The sequence below is a fragment of the Manis javanica genome, chromosome 7 (assembly GCF_040802235.1).
Source record: "Manis javanica isolate MJ-LG chromosome 7, MJ_LKY, whole genome shotgun sequence".
Taxonomy (NCBI): Eukaryota; Metazoa; Chordata; class Mammalia; order Pholidota; family Manidae; genus Manis; species Manis javanica.
Genome location: NC_133162.1, coordinates 21,626,313 through 21,648,655, shown reverse-complemented (window position 1 = coordinate 21,648,655; position 22,343 = coordinate 21,626,313). Strand labels below are relative to the sequence as shown.

The following is a 22,343-nucleotide window of genomic DNA, read 5'->3' as shown; positions in this document are numbered from 1 at the left end:
AGACCCAATGCTCATTTATGCTCAAAATCTACTAGCAGCCTCAGGGGCTCACCCTCTCCACTCCATCATTATGCTGGTCTGGGGCTGTCAACACTTCTTCCTTCCACACTCCTCTCCTGAAGGATTTTTTTATTTCATTTTCTAAAAAGACATCTCTCACATCGGCTTATTTTCTTGCCATCTGCCTTTGTCTGCTATAAGAAGCGTGAATATAAAAATATCGTTAATTGCAAAGGACGCAAGTACAAGGGTTAGTTTTCTTTGGCACTTTTCATGCATCATTCAGTCACCTCCAATGCCCTTCTCGGGAGGTCCATAGAGCTGCCATTTGGGTGACAGGCCCAGCTCCAGGGAGAACAGAGAAGGATGCTGGGGGTGGGGTACATAGAGAGCTTTGGGGAGGGATCCGGATTCCAAATCTACCGCAGATTAAGAGAGGGTAAAACAAGGGGGTCTCGGAGCAGCTGTTTCCAACTTTCACCTTCCATTGTTTTGCATTTTGGTTCAATCCCTAGCTGAGTAGCGTCTTTCTTCCTTGTGTTGATGGAAAAGTTGCAATCATCACTTTCCTTGGAAAGTCTTCGTAATGTTTCTAAATTTGATTGTTTCTAAATCTGATTGGTGTAGCCCCTCTCTAGATTGTTAGATGGGTATGTATTAGGAATTTTCTTTTGCAGCTAGAAAATCAATCAGTGCCAGGATGTGGTAGCAGGTAAGAGTGAGCCCGTTTTAAGTCCTGGTTTGATGGGATGTGCTTTCACCACAAAGCTCCCCATGGCAACTTCTCCCACAGGAGGCAGATTCTTGGGTCTCCCCCGCACAGGAGCCTGGAGGGGCTTCCATGTGGGCAGAACACCTCCTGCTGTTGGCTTTTTTCAAGGTTGCCTGCTCACTCTTTTTTGCTTCTTGGTTCTTAACATTTTAGAGGCAGGAGGCCTGCAAATTGCACTTCTTGAAAAGGCTGACAGAAAACCCTGCCAGTTCTACTTTATTTGCCTCATCCTAATAATGCCCTGGGGATGGCCTGGGTACAAAGCACTCATCTACCTCGTGATTCTCCAGTTCTCGCTGCTGTTACTGTATTCTTTTTAGCAAGAAAGAGAAGGTGTCTTGAAGACTTCAAATGAATTCCTAATGCCAGGCCTGAGGCACTGCACATATCAAGCTCTTTCCTCCATTAGCATCAACAGGAAGACAGAATCAGTCCGGAGAAACCCCTGGTCTTCAGAAATATGATGCTCTGGTTCCACGGCACAGCCAATGGCCAGAACTCACACCCAGGGGAAACCACAGTCTGTGGCACCTAAAATACCTTCATAAAACTTTACTACGTTCTGACACAAGTCTTTTCCTTGGCTGGGTGGGGGTAGTGGGATGGACAGTGAGAGAACCATGATAACCACTCCAGGCTAGAATCCGCCCCAATACATGAGAGTTATTCAAAGAAGCACCTAGCTTATCAGGGCATATGACAGACAATGCATGGAGATGTGTACTATTTTATTCAGAGAGGTATGGCAGCCTGTGTAGGAAAGGAAAAGGTGGGAATCTGCCAAAGCTTTCAAGGTGGGCCTCTTGATAAGAAGGTGTGGAAAAAGAGTTCTCCAGAGCAAAGAGGTCAGTCTGGGCAAATGCACAGAGCAGCAAAGCTCAGAGTGCTGTTTCTGTTCATCTTTCCTCAACTGCAGGAGACCCAGTTTGGCTGGGACACATAAAGAAAAGTAAGGTGGGAGCAGAGGCTACATAAGCAGGGCCTGGAAGCAGGTTGGATGGAAGCGATCCAAGTGTCAAAAGGGCAACAGACAAGAGAGCCGAGGCTGAGCCCCTGGGCTTTTCTGAGGAAGGGTGAGCGGGAGTGCTGACCTGCCACTGGCTCCATCAGTCTCTCCCAAGGCTTGGATTTACCACATCTGCCACTGGCCATTCCCCAGCCATCACTGAAGGCTGTCACAGGCCCCAAAGGTAGGTATGGCACTTTGAAACATGCTTGGGGGATGAGACCTATGGGAAAGGTCTGGCTTGGAAGCATCAATACGTGACTGTGGGCTGATTGGATTTATGCTCAATTCCTGTGCACCTGGGCCTGGAGGTGTCTAGGGAAATTATAAGATGGAATCTTGGTCTTAAAAATTCTCTAATATAGGCAAGATGCCTAATCAGAAGCTAAGATGAGGATCTGTATCACAAATCCCTCAATATCAAGACACTTAGGGGAGAAAGAAACAAGGATCTCCCCATTACCATACAATCGTATCATTATTTAAATGCATAGATGAAGAAGTGCAGCAGTCCTGAGAACAGAATAAGCAGAAGGAGAAAACTGTCACTTGGAACACAACTGGAACTGTGCGTGGTAAAATGGATCCATTAGCAGTGGAAGATGGAGGAGAGAGATCAGTTAGAAGGTGACTCCAGTAGGGCAGGGGAGAGATGAGGGTCTAGATTAGTCATGGTCCTGGATGTGAGAACAAGAGAATGGAAGATTTTACAAACATATGAACAAACAAAACAAAACAAAACAAGAACAAAAGCATATGAGAGTCACTTCTGAAAGCCCCTGTTATTTTGCCTGAGCGGGGGGAGAAGCACATGTGCAGGGGTCCCAGGGCTTGTGTCTCTCAAAGTGTCAAAAGCTGGTCCGATGACTCATAAGGGGCTGCTGGGTGCCTGGAGCCAGGCAGGAGCGACTGCCCTCTTGCTGCGAGGTCCCTCCTTCTGCCTTCTTCTCCTGAGTGATCTTCAAAGCACAGCCCTCCCTCTGCTGTGAAACTCAGCTCCCGAAATGGGCATTGCAGCATCTGTCACAGGAAGCAGGTCTCATGGACAGCGAGGAGATAATTAAATAAAAGTAGAAAGAAACTGGCAATGAAAGAAACAAAAATCCTAATGACTTTTCTAGGAGAAGCAGGTGTTTTGGTGCAGTAAGGACTGCACGTGAAGACAGTCAAACCGGGGGTAGACCCCTAGCTCTACCAGTCACCTCATATGCCACCTGAGGGAATTTTCCTAGCCCCTTTGAGCCTCAGATGCCTCACATGCTAAATATAATGTTTGGTATAAGACTATAGTTGAATGATCAATAGGAAAAACCTAGCAGAGTGCTTATCACTACAGAGCACATAGTCAGTAGTAGTTCTCTCTCTCCCCCTTCTGCTGCCAATCATGGCCTTCGGCTTGTGATGTCCAAAGACCCTGAGAAAGGGACGGATGGCAGGGAGAAACAGACCGCTTTTTTCATCTAGACTTTCAGGAAGCAAGGAAGGATCCTAGACAATGTTTTCCACATCCCTGGTCTCTGAGGCTGAATGTTGCTTAGCATGGCCTTTCCTGAGTGACTAGGGCTGTCTGACTTTGGATCATAAGTCTTCTCGTTCTGGGATATTTTCTTGTCCTGCTTATAGTTAGAGCAACCAGGCCAGGATTGGAGTTAAGCAGGTCAGGAGAATGAGAGCTTTGGAGATCTGTATTTGTACCTTTTCATGTGATGAAATTTTCTATTAAGGGTATATAGCTCAGTAAAGAACCCTAGCAATTTCAGGAGGGTACCTGACTTCTGGTTTCTCTTCCTTTTGCCAGCTATGAGTTCTTGGCTGGGCCTCTCCATCTCTCGGTATGCTGAATGCGCCATCTGTAATTTATACTTACAATCTTATTATACTGAAGGTAGGAAGAAGGTTGGGCAAGATAACATTTTGAATATTCAATGAAAATAGGAAAACCACAGAATCATAATTCACACATGTGTCCATTCACAAAGCCAAGACTTCCTTATCCCAAAACCACTCCCCTGCTTGGCAACAAAGCTGGCTGCAACCACGCCTGACAAGGAAGAATGCAGGGAAATCTTAGCTGGACTTATAATGCATCACTCTTACAGAAGGTCGTTTCTGAGTGTTCCATGAGCTCATCTGAGAAAGAGATCCAGGTTCTCTTAAGAGGTCAAATGACCTTCAAACTTTCCCAGACTGGTGCTGAATTAAGGAGGCATTTTAATCCATTCAGACCAGTGTGGTAGATAGAACAGATCAGAAGAGATGGCTAAAATGATGCACAGGCAAAAACATAACTCTATTTCAAAGCTTAAATAGCCACCAAATAGCATTAATCCCAGTCAATTTTTTTAAATGTCCATTTCTCCTTATTATTACAGCCTATTACATTCAAATCCTTAGGAACAAGTAGATGAAACTGTTCCAGGTAGCATTTGGAACATAATGATACAACCCGGCTAAACAAGGTGTCTAAGGTGAAAAAGGATTCCTTGTTTGCATATGATGGCATTTCAGTTTGAGAATTTGTTTTATAAACAAACATTGTGGTTGACATTTAGCAAGCTCCCTGGTTTCCACTCTAATTGCCAGTTTTGCACCTACATACTTAAATTATTTACATATTCGTGAGATTAGAAACCAGCTCTGACTTTGGGAAATTTCAAGCACATGGAAATCCTACCAAACAAGCATGGTATATAATGCTCACTGTATTTCTTATAAATAACTGAAAGCTTATTTACTCAATGCAATGCCTTGGGGAAACATGATGGTATTAGTTAGATATCAATTTCCTAAGTGTTTGTGCTTATACAGACATCATTTGAGTATCTCCATGGGGTTGAATTTCAAGGATACATTTATCTTTTTCTTCAGTCTTGCCCTTTTGACATTAAGGAACTGCTAGGTCTGTTCAAAAGCAAAATTACTGTGAAGATAAATACTTTAATATTTAATGGCTTATTGGCATTTTAATCAATAGTATTTTCTGAGCACCATGTATCAGTTCTTCCTTGATTCATCCATTCTGGGTCCATGGTATCTTTTAGTGATTGAATAAGAAAGCATTCAGTATTGACTCACGTGTCTAGAACTTCAGGTACTGGGAACACCCTGGACTACTGCTAAAGCAGCCTTGTGTCTAAAGCTACTCCATGCCAGGTGGCCATGTGTCAGGCCTTTGAATAACACATTGGGCAGCACCTACGTGACACTTGCTATGCGCCAGGCTCTGTGTTAACTGTTTTACATATAGCTCAGCATTCCCAAAGTCCTGTGCGGCAGGCACTGCTATTATTATTTCCACTTTGTAGCTGGATAAGTTCTCAAGTTAAAAGACCTGCTGAAGGTCACACAGCCATGGGCAGGGACAGACAGAGTAGAGAGCTGACACTGTATATCAGCGGTGAGAAATAAGTATGGCTGAGTTTTGGCAAATGCTTTCATCTAGGCCCTTATCAACTAATCATTATTTCCCAGGGAATTCCTGGCATTCAAAGCAGCCATGATAGGCAACAGTCCTGTTAGGGCTCAGTCAGGAAGAGTAGGAAAGATTTTTAAAAAATACAGGGAAGATTTTTTATTTTTTAAAGAATGGATATAAAATGATTTAAATAAAGTTGTAGGGTCAGCATAGAGAGAGCAGGGAGAGACCTAAAAGTACCTTTTTTAAAAAAAACATTACTTTTATGCAAGCTACTAAAATTCCATTCTATGCTCACAAACATATTGGCATTATTATTTACCTTTTCTCTCAGCATATGATTTTAACTCAAAGACAGCCTTCGTTTACACTAAGAATGATAACTGTTAATATGTAGGGTTTTAATTATTTGTGAAAAGAGTCTCCTTATACAAATATGATTTCCCCCTTTAAAGCCATGTTTTGTTTTTGGGTGTGTCTCACACATTTACACTAAAATATTAAAGCTGGGGCCAACATGGAAGTCTTAGGATTTTTTATTTCTTCTATGAACTGTGATTCTTTAGACTTTGGAGGAGATCTGGAATAATGCAGATCCTCACATGATATTTCTTGAAATTCAGACTCATAGAGTGGAATAAGTGAGACAATATAAACTTGTGAATATTCTAGAACTGCCACAAAATGCAGGGTGGCCCAACTGTTTTAAAGATTTTGTCTTCCTTCCACAGAAACTGTCACTCATTCAGATGCATTTTTTTAAAGTTACAAAACAATTTAATATCTCCTGAAATAAAATTTACAGGGAGATCCACGAACAACAGCAGAAAAACAAAGAGGATGGAAAAGAGAGAAGGAAAAAGTGATCTGGGGACTAATACAAGGCAGCAGATGAGGTTTTTTTGCCTTGCACAATTTTCTGCTTTAAATTTTTTAGTTAGTGGTAAACACTTAAAAGTAAAAAAACACATCGCATTTCAAACAAAGCAGGATTATTTCTCTTGAAAAAATATGAAGGTCTGGCGTCCCTAGCCGAGCCCTCCTTAGTTACAGGAACAGCAGACTGGAGCTTACCAACACCCGTTGGCACGGCCTTCCACATGGGCACCTGCTCACCAGCTTCCTGCAGCTCAGACTCAGCTGCTGTGCTCAGTTAGATTTCCTGCTTGTCTGTGCAGGAACTGACGTCATGGCCTAGATGGACCTGGACATCCACAAGGGTGGGGATCAGAAGCACTCCACCCAGGACCGGAGAAAAGTGGTCCCTCCTGCCCGTGGTCAGGGACAGCAGCCCCTCCTGCAGAGCTCTGCCAGCCTGGACGAGCAAAGCGACGGGACCTTTTCTGCCCAGATACTAGATCGCCAGAGGCCCTGAAGTGTTCATATCAGCTTCACAACACGGCACTCTCCCCTTAACAGTGACCCACGAGTACAGAGAGGCCACGCGCCCAGGGTGCGCAGCTGTCGGCAGAGCTGAGGTATAGGTGTATTCTCATACTTTTCTCCTTTTCTTTTTTTTTAAAGTCACATCTGCGTTTTGTTTTCTCTCATTTCAAATGTTTCCCAACACATCATGTTTAGTGAGGTGTTTAAGACAGACTGAGAGATGCTGTTGGAGGCAATGTTTTATAGCACAGTTTGTACACTAGTTTTTTGCCAAATTAAAATAAAGATGTAATCTGGCAGATTTAGCCTGCTGCTAAGCCTTCCTTGGGTGGTTTCCTGTGTTGAGGCAAGAAAATGGGGGAAAACTAGCAATGAAGTGAACACTTTCTCCATTCTCCTGCCTGCTTCATTTCCAAGTGCAAAGAAACAAAAACAACAAGCAGAATGTTTGCTTTGCCTGCTGCTTAATTCCCAAAATAAGAAAGAAATAAATAAAGGAATGCAAGATTTCAGTGTAGTAAATGCTGTGGAATTCTTCATAGTGTATGCAGTGATTTGCTATTTTGCAGGAGTTCTAAATGGTGTGACTTTATGTGACCAGTATCCCTCTGCCCATTTGACATGAAATTTCCATGTCTATATTATTTATTTTTCTCAAAATTCTGAGGCTTTCCAAAGGAGCATCCTCACATAAACCCTTCAGAGGCCAAGGAGTCTGGTTTCTGTGTCCTATTACCTGAGTCCCCTGACAGGGCTTCCTCAGTGATCAGGCTACTTATTTCAGAACTTCAAAGGGAAAAAGGCTCCAAATCCTTTCCCCTCAGTCATTCTACTGGTGTCTGGAGAGCCACATGGCCATTCAAGAAAGCTTTTATGTCTTGGCCACCACCTAGACCTTGAATATCATGTATTTCACTAAGAAAAAAAGACTAAAACATCACAAGAGCCAGAAGGACAGTCTGCTCAATGAAACTCTTTGCGTCCCTTAAAACACTCAGTTCAAAAAGCTGCCACTGGGCATCCAGGCATTCAAAGTGAAATGCAGTCAGAGCAGAACAGTGCAGCCCATATGGGCTCTATCCTGCAAGCCAGAGATCCCGATCCTGTCCTCAGGGCCTTACAAGTCTCATTCACTGAAGGGGAGAAAAAGCAATGGCAGGGACATGGGGAAAAATAAAGATGGCTATGTATTCAAAAGAGGGAGAATATGCCTGAAAACAAATCTAAGACAGTAAACACGAGAAGAAGAGGACTCTGTTTACAGGTGAGTTCTGAAGGGGTTGGCATTGCAACAAAATACTTAAGAGACAGTATCCATTTGCCTAAGGGTTCTGTTCACCATAGGCTGGTTTGAAACAGCCCCCAGCAGAGCGAATACTAACACTGAGGCAAAGATCTTAGCTGGGGGTTCTGTAGCAGCAATAGCAGCTATCACAGAAAAACTGATGAGCGATTCTTACATGAAAGAATAAATGTTCCCTTTTCCTGGGCAAATACAATCAGGGGCCTGCCAACACCAGCATGGGGCCCTCCTTGGTGCCTACTGCTGCATTTCATCAGTGTTAAAAGCTCCATGATTCATGGGTGATTGCCAGCTATTATTTCTGTATCACTGACCCACCTGAGTGGCCACCAACCCTCTCAACTTGCCTTCTGGCCAGTGCCATCAGCTGATGGCTCATCTGCTGGCTACAGCCCACTCCCTCCCAGCTAATACAATCCACGCTGTATTCTGTGATTCAAGCCCTGAGATGTGGAGTTCTTCTCCAACCTGTACTCATATTAGCAGGTTATCACAACTTTTTTGCATGATGATTCCTCTTTCATTCTCTTCTAGAGTAACAGATTGGCAGAAAGGCTGTTTTCTGCTCATCTGCTCATCTTAAGAAGTCAGCATCAAGAATGAGAACCCTACAAAATCTGACATGAGCCTTAATTCCATTCACTGAACTTTGACATGTGATACCAGTGATGGTTTCTACCCCTGAGGCAATTCATTAACTTCTCAAGATTTTTGATTCATTAGCTATATACACAGCAAAGACTGTTAAGGCTTCTTTCAGCTCTAAAATGATAGAATTCATTTGATCAATGATCACAAAAGTTACTTTTTGGTCCAGACCAGCACTGTTGTGATATCATCCTAACTAATTTTCTTACTTTTACCTTCATATTACCACAGTTCATTCAAACATTACTACCAGATTAATCTTTGTAATTTATAACTCTGAGCACATCAATGCACTGAACAATATCTTCAAAAGACTCCTAATAAGGAAAACAGAAATTATTTTGCTGAATAGTCAAGTAGGCAAAAAGTCAAAAATATCAAGTTTGGGTTCCGAAAGTACATACATAACTTTACCAAATTTCAGTGTCACCTATGTAGACACATGCACAATTTTGCAAATGTGATTTTTCTGAGTTTATATTGTTGTTTGTGATATTTCTCTTCTGTAAAATGTGTCCTTCCCACAAAAGAAATACGACATATTTATTAAGGTCTACATGAAATCATTTCATAAGTTCTCCATCTTCCAACCTCTGGGCTGCCAATTTCAAATAATTCACCCAGCTCCTCCGGCTGAGTGTGTGTCATGTGCACTTGCAGGCCTTACCTTTTTGGTCTCTCAGATTATTGGCAAAATCATGTGTATTTATCTTTTCTCCCCACATGGATTCAGTGCTTCTTGATATAGTTCTTTTAGACCAGCACTGCATCTAAAACTGAGTGCCTAAAACAGATGTGGAGTCTAATTTTTTTTCCCTCAATCTCATTGGAAGTGCATCTGCAATTATAATTATCTATGTAAACACATTTTAAGGCAAAGAAAGCCAATGCCACATACTGTTCACTGTAAGTGGCTGAGTTGAGGCCACAGACCACGTGTCCTCACTCCTCCAGGGTTATTCATTTTGCCACCGTGACCATGGGAGGTACTGTCCAAAATGCTGGGACAGGAAGAGTTACAGTTTTGGGCATTTCCTCTAGCACAACTGAAAAGATGCAGAGTTTCCACTTAGCCAGGTAAGTCTGCCTTCACTGTGCCTCTGGCAAGCGGGGGGAAATTAACCAACTGTCAAATAAAATACAATAACCCAGCAGATTAAATGACTAATACTCAGCCTTGCCTCTGGTAACTGTGCCGTCCTGGACCAGATGCACTGTGGCTTGACTCCAGGAATGAAATTGTACATTCTGCTGAAAGGGTAGCCAGACTGCTCAAGAGGAAAAAAAATACTAATTGTAAGTCTTTTCTATTTTTAGGCTTAATGTGCATTTTATTTGGCAGTAAGGGCATCGTGAACAAAATTCCAATCCTAAGAATTTTAATTTGCTTCGTCCAAAATGCTCCTGTCAGTGGAGATCTTGGTTCCTTTCCTTCAGGAAGAACCCCACACATTTCTACCACCTCAGAGACATAAAACCTACAATATCATCCTTACTCAAGTTAAGTCCAGTATTCCTTTAAATATATGTAATATCCAACACACAATTCCTCTAAGGGGAATGCTCAGAATGATTTCACTGAATCATGCATTTCAAAAAGAGCATTCCAGTATTTCACCTGTTTTCCTTTTGGTTTTTATAGCTAGTGTCTCTTATATTTGCCTGTGTAAATTTTGTTTCTTTTTCATTTTAATTTAATTGTATTTGATGTTGTTAGCCTTATAGTCTACCTGAGAACATAAGAAGCAGGGGCTATATTTATTTTACAGTCTATATGTAGTATATATTTTATAATATGCATCCCATAAAATATATACACATACTACACACACACACACACACACACACACTAGCATAACCTCATTCAATGCATTCTTTAAAAGTAGACCTTCAACCCACCTACCAAGAGAAAAAATGTCCTGAGATTACCTGGCTGTGAATAATGTTATCTATGTGCATTAATATTGCTCCTCTGACCATTTCCCTCATTGTTTTAGCAAATCCCCAGTTATCCCCACTTAGTGTTCTTAACCTTTCTGGGGTCATTCTGCACTTTGAGGCTCTGAGAAAAGCTAGCCGTCCCTTATCCGGAAAAATGAGCACATCTCCACATACACAAAACACAGTCTCAAATTCCATAGGAGTTGGGAGCTCCTGCCAGCCTGAAACATCTAGGCTAAGAACTGCTTCTCCGCAATGTCTTCCTCCGTGTCAAGCTTCTCCTCTGCATGCCATTTCAGACAGTTACAGAGCTCCAAGAGGCCGCTGGAGATCTTCCTCACTGCCACTCACTCTACTGGCACAGAATTTAGGCTCCTGCACAGAACAAGACTGATCACTGAGAAGAAATGCAGGCGCGACTACCGGCGGTCTTTTCCCTGCAGCACTGTCTCAAACAAGATAATCACGCTCACCTTTTGGTCTTGGCTGTATGCCAGGATCCAGTCCTCTTGCTTGGGATGGAAAAGCAAGCTCTGGATATAAAAGTTCAGCCGGTACTTTTGATAGGTTGCCCCTTCATCTGAGCTGATCAATAAACTGCTCTCAATCTCCGGGTCTGTGAGTAACATAATCTGCAGCAAAGAATTGGTGGGGAAAGAAAAACAACAGAAAGTTAAGTTTACAAATTTACAAAACTTAAAAAGGAGCTAAAATTTTGATAAGGGAGGAAAAAGGAATAGGCAAAGAATCCTGGCCAAGTAAGGGCCTTGATTTGTCAGGTTTCTTCTCCTATCTTGGACCAATGCCATGAAATCACTGTCACTAAGAAATGAAAAGAGGCAGGACAAGTTGGGAGAAAGGAAGAGAGAGGACTGCATTTTCTTCTCTTCTGTAGCACACTCCTTGTTTTCCGAGGATGTGTCCATAAACTGAAATGCTTTCCACTCTTCTCCTAACCTGCTAACCCTCCCTCCTACTGTGCCTGTGTACTTTCCATTTGGGGGAATAAGAGCAAGACTTGTCACTGTTTGTTGTGGGAAAGGAGGAAAGGAGTAGAAAGAGGATGGCACCCACTGGTTTCTATCTGACTGTAAGCCCTCTTACTCACACCAACAATATCCATGGCTTCCTCTCTTTGGCCTGATTTTCTGAGCCTTGAGTCAAAGGCTGGGCATTCTAACACCGTTTCAGGGAATGTAAAAAGGCTACTTTATCACCTTCTAACCTATTACATAATTTACTTATTTTATTGCCTATCAGAACAAGATGGAAGAGCTGCTCTGGAAATGGCTTTTTATTCTCTCATTTTCTGCCTCTAGGAATGCCTGATAAAGCGCCTCATTCCCGACTCTCTGATCGCCTTTCACTCACTCGAAGTGTACCCCTCATGCCTCCAGACAGGTGGCCTTAATGCTACCCACTGCCTTCTTCCCTATCAACTTCTTAATTGGCATTTCCTGAGTTTGGTGCAGAGAAGCATGAAAGACGTACTTAATATGTGGCTGTATGAAGAGAAATCACTGCAGCCTGGGGTTTAAAGATTATCAGCCAAGGATGCAGCAGTTCTAGGAAAAGAAGACAGAGAAAGAGAAAGGGAAAGAAAGAGCCATGACATCAAAGAGCTGAGTGCCAGACAAACACACAGAGCTTTCTCAAGCTTTTGGAGGCAATTATATTAAAACCTCAGAACAGTTAGTGTCGTCTTCAAAAGTGCTGTCCTGTCACTGCAAATGGCACAGGAGGATTGCACACCAGACACACACAGCCTGAACTGTGTTCATGTGATCAGGATGAATTGAAGGCTCTTTGTTGTTCTTTCAACCTGGTCTTCCGAAGAGGAGAAAGCAATGTGATGGGGTGAGCGCAATGCTGTGGCTGTCAGCCGCGCTCTGAACTAGATGGAAAGCGCACATGGAAATAGAGATGAATTGCCTCTCATTTCCTGTTTCGGTGAGGCCACTACCCACCAGCCGAAAATTCTGACGAAGTTATAGGTTTCTCTGTCTCGAATTCACCAGGCAGACAAGTGTTTGCTCAGTGGAGGGCTGACAGAGACCATCAGGCAATCAGCTAAGTACAAACTCATGGCTTCATTAAAATCTATGCATTAAGATAGAGGGGAGGGGAGGACTTGATAATATGGGTGAATGTTGAAACCATAATGATGTTCATGTGAAACCGTCATAAGACTGTATATCAATGATACTTTAATAAAAAAATCTATGCATTAAGCAAGGGTGTTTGCCCCTAAATTTACAAGAATATATCCATGTGATTCCATATTTACTGGCACATAAAGCTGTTGTTTTCCAAGTAACAAAAAAGCCATCAAATGATCATTTTTTGTGCAACTCTAACTACAATTAACAATAACATATGACAACCTTTCATCACTACTGCTAAAAAAGTAATTTCCAAGATAATATGAAAAGGCTCGATTTTATGGAGCATCTATAGCCTCAGGCAAGGTGATTTTCGCCCCCTCTGATTTTCTACCTCCCCATTAAACAGAATATGTTTTCCTCTTTTCCCATGAATACAGATCTCACCACCTGTTTCTCCTGGCAGACTACCTTACCAAAATAAAAACACTGGGCTGACAGCATAGCCTCATAGCAAGAGATTTTTATGTATCACTTATTTAAAATGTTTTTGATACTTAAATTTTAAGTCATTAGACTGTGTGAGATAGTCTGTATCCAGGTAATACTGGATGGGGAGGATAATGCAAATATTTTCAAACATATGAAAACTTAATAAATAGAACTCCCGGCTTCTTTGGCTTTTATTCTGGGAACTGAAAATATGTAGACCAAAATCTTACCTTCTCTATACAGTTCTTACCTGAAACTATCTGGGAATTTGACATTTGGAATTGATGGGAGACATCAGGTAATTTCCCTTCTAAGATTTATAGATATGTCTGTACTATACAAACCTTCCAATGGTTTCTCTCTCAAATCTCTGCTCAAATCCACTCAAAACAAACAGGTCAATCTGGATCCATTTTGTTTATCCTTTTTTTATTGCACAAACAACAGGGTAAGATCTCCAGCAGAATTCAAAATAAAAGAAAAATAAATTGCTTAAGACCTTATCCCTTCAGCAAGTTAAACCATGTCTGTGCTTCTTCTACTTCTATGTATCCCATAATGGATTTTTTTATCCAGTATTATGGCCTATATTCATTTTCAGCTGTACCATAAACACACAAATGCATGCACACACATTAATACACACCACTGTGAACAATGTATTTCAACTATTTAATCACAATCTTCAACATAGGTAGGTTACACTCAGTGCAGTAGGTGAACCCGTAGTATTTAATGAACTATTGTAAACTAATTGAGTGAAATCTTATATTTCAGTCTTCAAATTCAAATTCTTTAGTAATTTTATTTTGAATGGGCTATGGTTTGTTCTGTCATTATATGGGTTATTAAAAGTAAGTTAGTAAGTAAATATAGACTTTAAGCAAGACCGAAATAGAAAATGTTTAACTTATTTGAGAAAAAGAGACAATGTAGATAATAAATGTGACTGTTGTTTATTAAGTCCTATCTTCTAAAGAAGGGTGTGTTCTACTGGGAAATAATTTCAAGTTGCAACTTCAAGTTAATCAATACTCCTAAAAAAATAGATTATGTTCCTTAAACAACTTTAAGGATCCTTGTTTTTTGCTGGTTCATACCGGCTATCAACACCTTTGTGGCTCTTCATATAATTTTAAATAAATGGTGTTTTGCTGTGTTTAATCCTCTGCATTCTAGTATGATCTGAGTGATAAAATCTTAGGAGAACTTTGTGAAAGGTGAATCCAGACTTTGTACAATCTCTAAAATGGACTTTCTAGAAAGAGGGGCCATTGTTTGCCTAGCAAAAGGCTTGGTCTGTAGTAGGTCCATACATCTTTGTACATGAGCAAATGAAGGAGTGAGTGAGTCCTCTTCATCCCTGCCCATGAATGCGGTCCACGGACCCCTGTGACTCTGAGAGTCTGAGTCCTCTTAAACAAATCCCTGTTCTACCTGGAGGCAAGGAGGGTGGAGCAAGGAGAAGAGTCTACCTTTAACAGAAAGTAATTATTCTCTGTTCAGAGCAGCCCATGAGTGATTAGAACCAGTTTACTTATGCCTTGCGGGATGTGCAAACACTTCACTGACTTACCTGCAGATGAATTGTTTTCCATAGAAAGTCAATAATGGTGACACAAGTTCCCACCACCCCACTCAAAGCAATCATTCATCGTCTACTTCGGGAGAAGGAAGAAACTTTATTTGCTTTTCCTAGAGGTGACAAATGAACATGAGATGCAATTTATAGATTTCAAATGTCACTTCTCCTTTTTTTTGGTATTAGTCCTTCCGACAGCTCAGTGTCATCAAAAATTAAATGCATCTTCACTCTCTTTGACTTGTTCTAGACTGAACATACATAGCTACATGATGTAATTCTACAAAGGGTGCCTTCTGATCCTTCCAGGTGTTGACTGAGGGCATTTAATTTTCCAGATTGTTTTCCTAGGTGTGTTGCTCTTGGAATTTTTCACTTACCTATGAGACAGTATTAATAAGGGACAGCTTTACTATATCTAGGCATACACTTTTTCCCATATTTCTTTCATCCTAAAGCAAAGAGTACTTATGTGTTGTTCATTATTTTTTTGCTCATTTGTCTACTCCTTGTCATCCATGGACTGGAATCAAGAAAAGGTAATACACTGGGGATTCTCTCTTTTGCTTTGCTCAAAGCTTAACTCCAATGCATGGGCCCATATCACAGGTGCATAATAAATGCCTTCCCTAATGATGATGACAAAGAATAACAGCAATAGCATCAACTGGGTACTCCAGTTATTTAACCACTTTAGTAAAACAAAAAATATGTCTATAAACACTATAAGAGGCTACTTGCAAACCTCCAGCTTTAATATTAAAAGCAAATTAAGCAAAATACAATCAGAACTAGTAAATAATTTGCTGACCAATGTGGGCGGGAAAGTGCCTATTCCCAATGCGAGCTGAGCATGTATCCTTCCCCAGATAAGTTGAGGGTGAGAGCAATGAGCACTTATCAATGGGCAGCTGTTTCGAGGACAGTATTAGGGAAAGTTACAAAGGATCCCAGAATGACCCACGAAAAGGGAATTACTGAAGTATAAACAGTAGTCAGAAAAGGAAGGGAAAGTCATTAAATGGGAAAAGGTTCAAATGAGTATATACTGATAGAGAAAAGACTGTACAAAGATGAACACAGTGTGCAATCACTTGTCCGAAATGCTACTCCCACCCTCCAAAAAGCTCAGTGAAGCTCACTTAATGCACAATCTATATTCATTAACACAAAGTAGGGTCATTCAGTACTAAGAGACCAAGAGAATGTTTGGGCAATAGACCATCTACTTGTGACCTGAAAGTTGATTCAATAAAATTGCCGAGAAACTTTCACAATTTCAGCCCTTCACATGTCTCTTAAAGGCTTTGACAGAAGATTCTACCTGTTAATTATTATGTAACAATGATGATAATTCGTTCAATATCCTTTTTGCCCAAACCTACAGAGAATACAGCAAAAGAGTATGGTACACCAAGCACAACACTGGAAGAGGATTCAACAAAGACAGCATACAGATTTATTCTCATTTCCCCTGGGACTACTGAACGGCACCCTCTCCTTAGAGTAAATTTAGAGAATCTGAAGTTAAAAACAGCATCTCACTATGAGTATTTGCTTCCATTACTGTGGATAAAACTGACCCTCCACAAAGGAAACATATGCCCCTATAGATGTGTGGGTTGATGTGCAGGGCTGAGCATGGGAGTTGTGAACCCACAGACTTGTTTTCCACAAGAAGTACATGACCAAATCCCAAACCTGAGCCTCGTCAAGTCGCTGGGCATGTGCGCCCTTCCTTAGAAAAGAGGAAGAAAGGGGGCGTGTTTAGTGAAGGCCATTCATGCTATGAAAAGGAGGATATCTGATCCCATGAAATAGCAGGGGGGGCCTGACTCCAACAGCGGATTTGAGTTTCATCTTGGCCATATATCAGTTATGCTACTTTGAAGAGCTCATAGTTCACTTAATCTTTGTATTTGCCTCTGTTTTCTTGTTGAGGATAGTGATTCTATAAAAAAGTTTACATCTATTGAGCATCTGTTGTGTACCAGCCACTCTATTAAACCTTTAAAATATATTACTTCACTAAATTGTTAACAAATGCTTCAGGTAGATATTATGTCCACTTGGCAGATAAGAAAATGAGGCAGTTTTCTCAAGGCCTCAAAGCTAGTTAGAGATAAAGCTATCTGCAGCATATGCTGGGTAGATTAGCGTTAAGATAAAAACAGGTCATCTGTGTGAAACCAATGTTAAGCTGTATAAAAATATTACTATTATTACTTCACAAAGGATGGCACATTTTGTACTGTAGTTATTTAGAGAAAGAGAGGGATGGGGGAGAGATTATATTACAAATATATCATAAAAATATTGTCCTGATGGGGGAAGGAGGGATGGCAATATGAACCAGGAGCTAGATAATAAAGACCTTCAATAACAAGATGATTGGTATGCTATTCTTGAAGAAACATAGATCATTTTTTTGGTTAAAATATAAACCTAGGGAATTAAAATACCCAGACCTGGTTGACACTCAGATTTGCCACAATCGCCCTGGCCTCTTTTTCCTTACCCCCAGCATCATGCTCTCTGTGAGACTGGCTTTAGGCTTTATCATATGTACAGGTGATTAAAAAAAAAAAAAGAAAGAAAGAAAAGAAATGGGCAAAAAGCTCTGAATTAATGATAGTGCAGGTGGGGAAACAAGTATTCCCCCACAAGCTAGTTCTCAAAGAAGTTGATGCTAAAACTAGTAAGAATCATCACAGTGTAACTGTTTTCCTAATAAACAGATCGTATGCCAAACTGGCATCTAGAAAATGAATTCATTTTGCCAGAGAAATAGCTATTATCATATGAAGGGGATAGCAGGGGATATGGAATAGTCATTAATGCTTAGCACTATGTCATCTGGTTTTAAAAAATGGTATTTCAGAGGAAAAGAATGATGTACAAATTTGAGACAGTTTTATTATTGCAGTCACTGGGGAGACTGATTAAATACCTTTAGAATATCTGAGCTGCCTTAAACATCCCAGCATTATCCCGCTGCCTCTGCTCAAACTCAGTCAGAACAACACTTCTATGGGCATTACAAGTCCCACAGTAACTTCTCTCTTAAATCTCCAAAGATCTATAAATGCCAAAAGGTTACATCATTTTAAAATGTTAGCTGCTATCAAAAGGAGTTGTGATGTTAGGAGAAATGGACATTCATCTTCTTTGCTCATGGGAAACTTTACAAGAAATGATGTTCATTTAATGATAAGAAATCTCTGTATCCCACCAGAAATGATAAAGGAGATGAAGTGGGGGTGGGGGGAGAGACCAAGAAAGAGGTTATCAGTATATTTTAACATTGATTTAGGTGAGAGACATATACCATTTTTGGCAAAATCTCCAAGTTGTGCATTTGATTTTATAGTTTGAATAAATGTCAAGTTGAAAGTCAGGAGAATGAAAAGGAGAGCCCATAGGAATTAATCCATTCTAAAAATTAGTGAACAGAAGGTACTCATATTCTTCATTCCTTGCTTTACCAGTAGAATCATCCTGACAAGTGTGTTTTAATTTTACTTACTTCTGTTAATTCTTCATGGAAAATGGGCAAATATACTCAGGGTTCATTGGGGAAGATTCATGAAGTCTCAGCCACATGAGACCTTGCTAATGTATTTGGCTATTAAAGCTTTCCTGAAAAGACCATGGAGACCACCAGGGGTTTCTCTCAAACAGGATTTGCAGATTAGTGAAATGAGAATCACCTGTGCAGCCCCACTGCAGCGCTCTCAGAAGATGAGCTGGTGGGAATCACGCAGGAAGAAATGCCTCCTATAAACAAGGAGATGTATTTCATATAAATTTTTTTCTTAGTTCTTCAATAATTTAATGACAGACATTGATCATCTCAAGTTGTTTTTGAGAGGCAGAAAAGGGTGAATGTGTTTAACTGACATGCCCCTGAGAATACATTATCTGCTGCTTTTCTTTCCTCTCTCTACTTCTCCTTCCTCTAGAGCAAGTGATACAATAGCACAGTATTTTAAGAAAATGATTTTCTTTCCTATGATTGCATTTTCCCTGTGATATCGCAATCTATACCTGGGCTAATTCCATCTCAAAATACGTATGCAGCAGAACTAGCATAGTATGTTAAAGAGAAAAGGACCTGTGTTCCACTGATTTACTGCTGTGCAACGAACTATCTCAGAATAGTGGCCTAACACAACCATTTATTTTGCTCATGGTTTTGTGGGTCAGGAATTTGGGAAAAGCTCAACTGGGGAGTTAGCTGCAAATCCACATGATGTCAACTCTGGTCACAGGAACTGGAGGTTCCGCTTCCAACATGGTTTTTTCACTGAAGTATTTGGTCTTTGTCTCTTCCTTTCCCTCTGCATGGCATCCCACCCTCTCCATGCAGTGTGAACTTCAACATAGCGCTGCATTTTTGTGGTGGTTGGATTTCTTAATTGGCGGCTGTGACACAGTGTGCATGTCCCAGGCACAAGCATTTCGAGGGACTCAAGGAGAAGCTGACTCAGAAGTCCCAGGACGCTCATTTGCTGTGTTCTATTGGTCAAACAAGGCACCAACTCTGGGATAGATTTAAAGGAAGGGGAAAAGTAGACTCTGCCTCTTAAGGGAGGAAGAACATATATACATACATACAAAAGTACTGAAAGAATTGGTGGCAGCTGTCTTGGAGATACATGACGACAACCACTTTCTGTACAATTTATCTCTTAAAAATTAAAAGAAGGGGGATAGGATCAAAAGTGTATTATTATATTCAACATGGATAACAAGGTTACTCACAATCATAACATATTTGGAATATAACTTGAGGTTGTCATATTTTTCATTTGGTTTTGGCTGTGAAATAACTCTCCTATGTTAAACGTTTGCAGGCTGTAAATTTCTGATCTGGTATCAACTCAAGGTGAATATATATTGAAGGCCAAATGAATTTTACTGCTACTCAGTCTCAGAGACATCAAGGAACCCAAGGGCAAGAACTTCCAGGCTGAGTATTTTCAGGGTGCATAAATTACCCAGATTAAATTACACCAAGAAGGATCTGTTAAATGTCCATTAGGGTGTGAATAACTAACTCTTTAATAGGAGAGCCTATATCGATGCATTATAATCTCAGTATTTAATTAAGGATCTGATACTATAAAAAAAAGGGTTTCTTATGAGCAAAAGAGTCCTCATCCCTTTATGTTCACAAGAAAAACACCAATATCAAATACAGCATAACCTAGCAATTGGAAACAGGATACTTTTTCTCTTGGGTCTTAAAATAATCCAACTGACTTTAAGGTAACCTTGGACCAAGAAAAACAACAAAAGGCCAATTGGGTCCAGGGGTGAATGGTTGAATGGTAAATGTACCCCGGAATCATGCAGCGAGTTCAATTTTTATCATGCACAGGCCCATGTAAAACCATCTAAATTTTTTATTTTATGTTTTTTATTTTATATGCATCCTGCTGTGTAACTCAATTCCTACTGCTACTATGCCAGCCCTATAAAGCACTTATCTGCTTCAAGTTACTACCAACAGGGAACCCAGACTTTAAGAAAATAACCACAGAAACACCTCTTTTGACTTCAGTGGTATTTTTCAGCACCCTTATTCCAAAGGAACAAAAAACTTCCCCAAAAAGTTTCAGAAAGAACAAAAAATTTTCCTTCATAGATCCCTTGCAAATAACATGATTTTTTAATGTATCTAGGCTAATATCTTTCATTAATATCTTTCATGTATCTAGTCACTACAATTGCTCAGAAGTTAGCACCCTTAACAATCATACTGATTCCTGATTGACTGCTATCATGTGATCTAATTATAAAAGTGTCTTTATGGTTTGGATGACAAATTACATGACCATCTTAGTGAGATGAAACCCTCAGAAAATTTTTCCCAGAAGTGAATTTTCTAGATAACTGAGCAAATTAAAAAAAAAAAAAAGTAACCATTCTTAATGAGAGGGGGGAAAAAATCTTCAGATTCATGAATAGACCCATCCCTTTCTTAACAAGATAGCAGATGTCGTTTACCTTTCTCTGAGACTCGGGGTCATGAAAACATATCTCAATGAATTAATTTGACTCCAACATATAATGCTTTTAGAACTACTGAAGTGTGCTGAGCTCTCCTCCAGACAGGAAATAGTTTTCTGTGTTCAAATCATTCTCCTTACCCCAATCCCACCTCTGGACCTTGCCACAGTCAAACAAGCTCTGATACAATATAATATTAGAAATGTAATATAATAAAATTTTCTAATATAATAGAATTCTCTCTTCTACTTCAATCTAAGTAATTATCCTCATGACATATTTTATTAAATTAAGAACACATTTTCAGTCAAACCTGTCTTAGAACCAATTTGTTTTTCTAGAAACCTTATTCAACTATCTTGATCACCAAGTGAAGCTTTACCTGTAAAACACTGAGTGGCTACTTCTCAGTTGTTAAACCTTCTGGACTTTCATGTGTGTGGAACAGCCTACAAGGCTGGCAGGTTCTTCTTTAGAGTCCCTCCAAACACCATCTCTTCCACTGAAGTGAAGTATCCACACTTTAACTGTGGATACTTAGTCTCGCCACTGGGGAGCCCCTTAGACCAAGTCCCTTCTCAATTCACAAATGGCTGGTCCTGGACCTAACTGACCTAATTCCTTTAATTCAGAATAAAAGAATGAAGAAAAAAAAGACGTCTAGGGATAGGAATGCAGGTTGTTAAGTTACTTGGCAGGTGTCTACTTCAGGTTACATATGAATGTGACAGTGACACAATCATTTTGTTTCTTCTAAATTATTCATCTTATTTGTCTAAAATTAGTGATTTTTTTCACATATGTGCAAGAGTTAACATGTATTCATTGCTGACAATTTTAAAAAATGCCCTCAAAAAAGTACTTGGGTAAAAGAAAAGAAAAACCACTCAGACATCATTATGCAGAGATAACTATCATTAACATTTTGAAGTTTGCTTTCCCAGTCTTTGTTGCTCTGTATAGATAAATACACACATATGTGTATGTAAATGTGGGGGAAAACAGAGAGTGAGAGAGATTGATTCATATAGCAAGAGAGAGCACCAGGTGATTCTGCCTTTTAACCTCCTTTTTCCCCTTTGAAACTACATTGTGAACATTTTCCAGGCTATTAAATATTCTTCTGTGTTATTTAATATATTATTTAAAATATATCATTGTGTTATGTAAAATATCATTTTTTATTGGCTACATAGAATTTGAATGTATGAATATGCCACTATGTAATTAATCCTCTATTAGGAGGTTGCCAAATTTCACTAATATAATCTTATGACCTAATGACATTAATATATATGTACATCAATTATTTCTTCAAGTAACTTCCTTTAAGTAAAATTTATGAATCAAAGAGTATGAATTTTGTAATCCTTTTTGATACATATTACCAAACATCTTTAAGAAGAATATAATTCCTAGATCCTCTAGATCCTTGGCAGACACTTGGGAAGTACCTATCACTAAGTGTTTTTTTCTTTCTTTTTATACCGTTCTCTAAGCAGACTGGAAGAAAAGATATCTTTTGTGTCAATACATACTATTAGTGATAGCGAATTTTTCTTTCCTCCCTCCCTTTCTTCCTTTTTTTCATTTATGTTTAGTCATTTGAATATTCTCATTTAGTAGATTGTCAGTTCATATTTTTTTCTCCATTTTAAATCATGGTTGTTTTTCTGTTTTC

General features: G+C 39.9%; 1 protein-coding gene across 10 annotated transcripts in view; it reads right to left on the bottom strand.

The window, feature by feature from the left end:
* Positions 1-22,343, bottom strand: part of SORCS1 (sortilin related VPS10 domain containing receptor 1) — a 502,721-nt gene that overhangs the window by 163,160 nt on the left and 317,218 nt on the right. For all 10 annotated transcript variants that reach the window (XR_012133041.1, XR_012133039.1, XR_012133040.1 and 7 more), the window contains exon 4: positions 10,945-11,103. Coding sequence is in view for 6 of the 10 variants with exons in the window: in XM_037001358.2 (XP_036857253.2) it covers positions 10,945-11,103 (159 nt within the window). In the remaining 4 variants the exon portion in view is untranslated. The remainder of the gene's footprint in view (positions 1-10,944; positions 11,104-22,343) is intronic.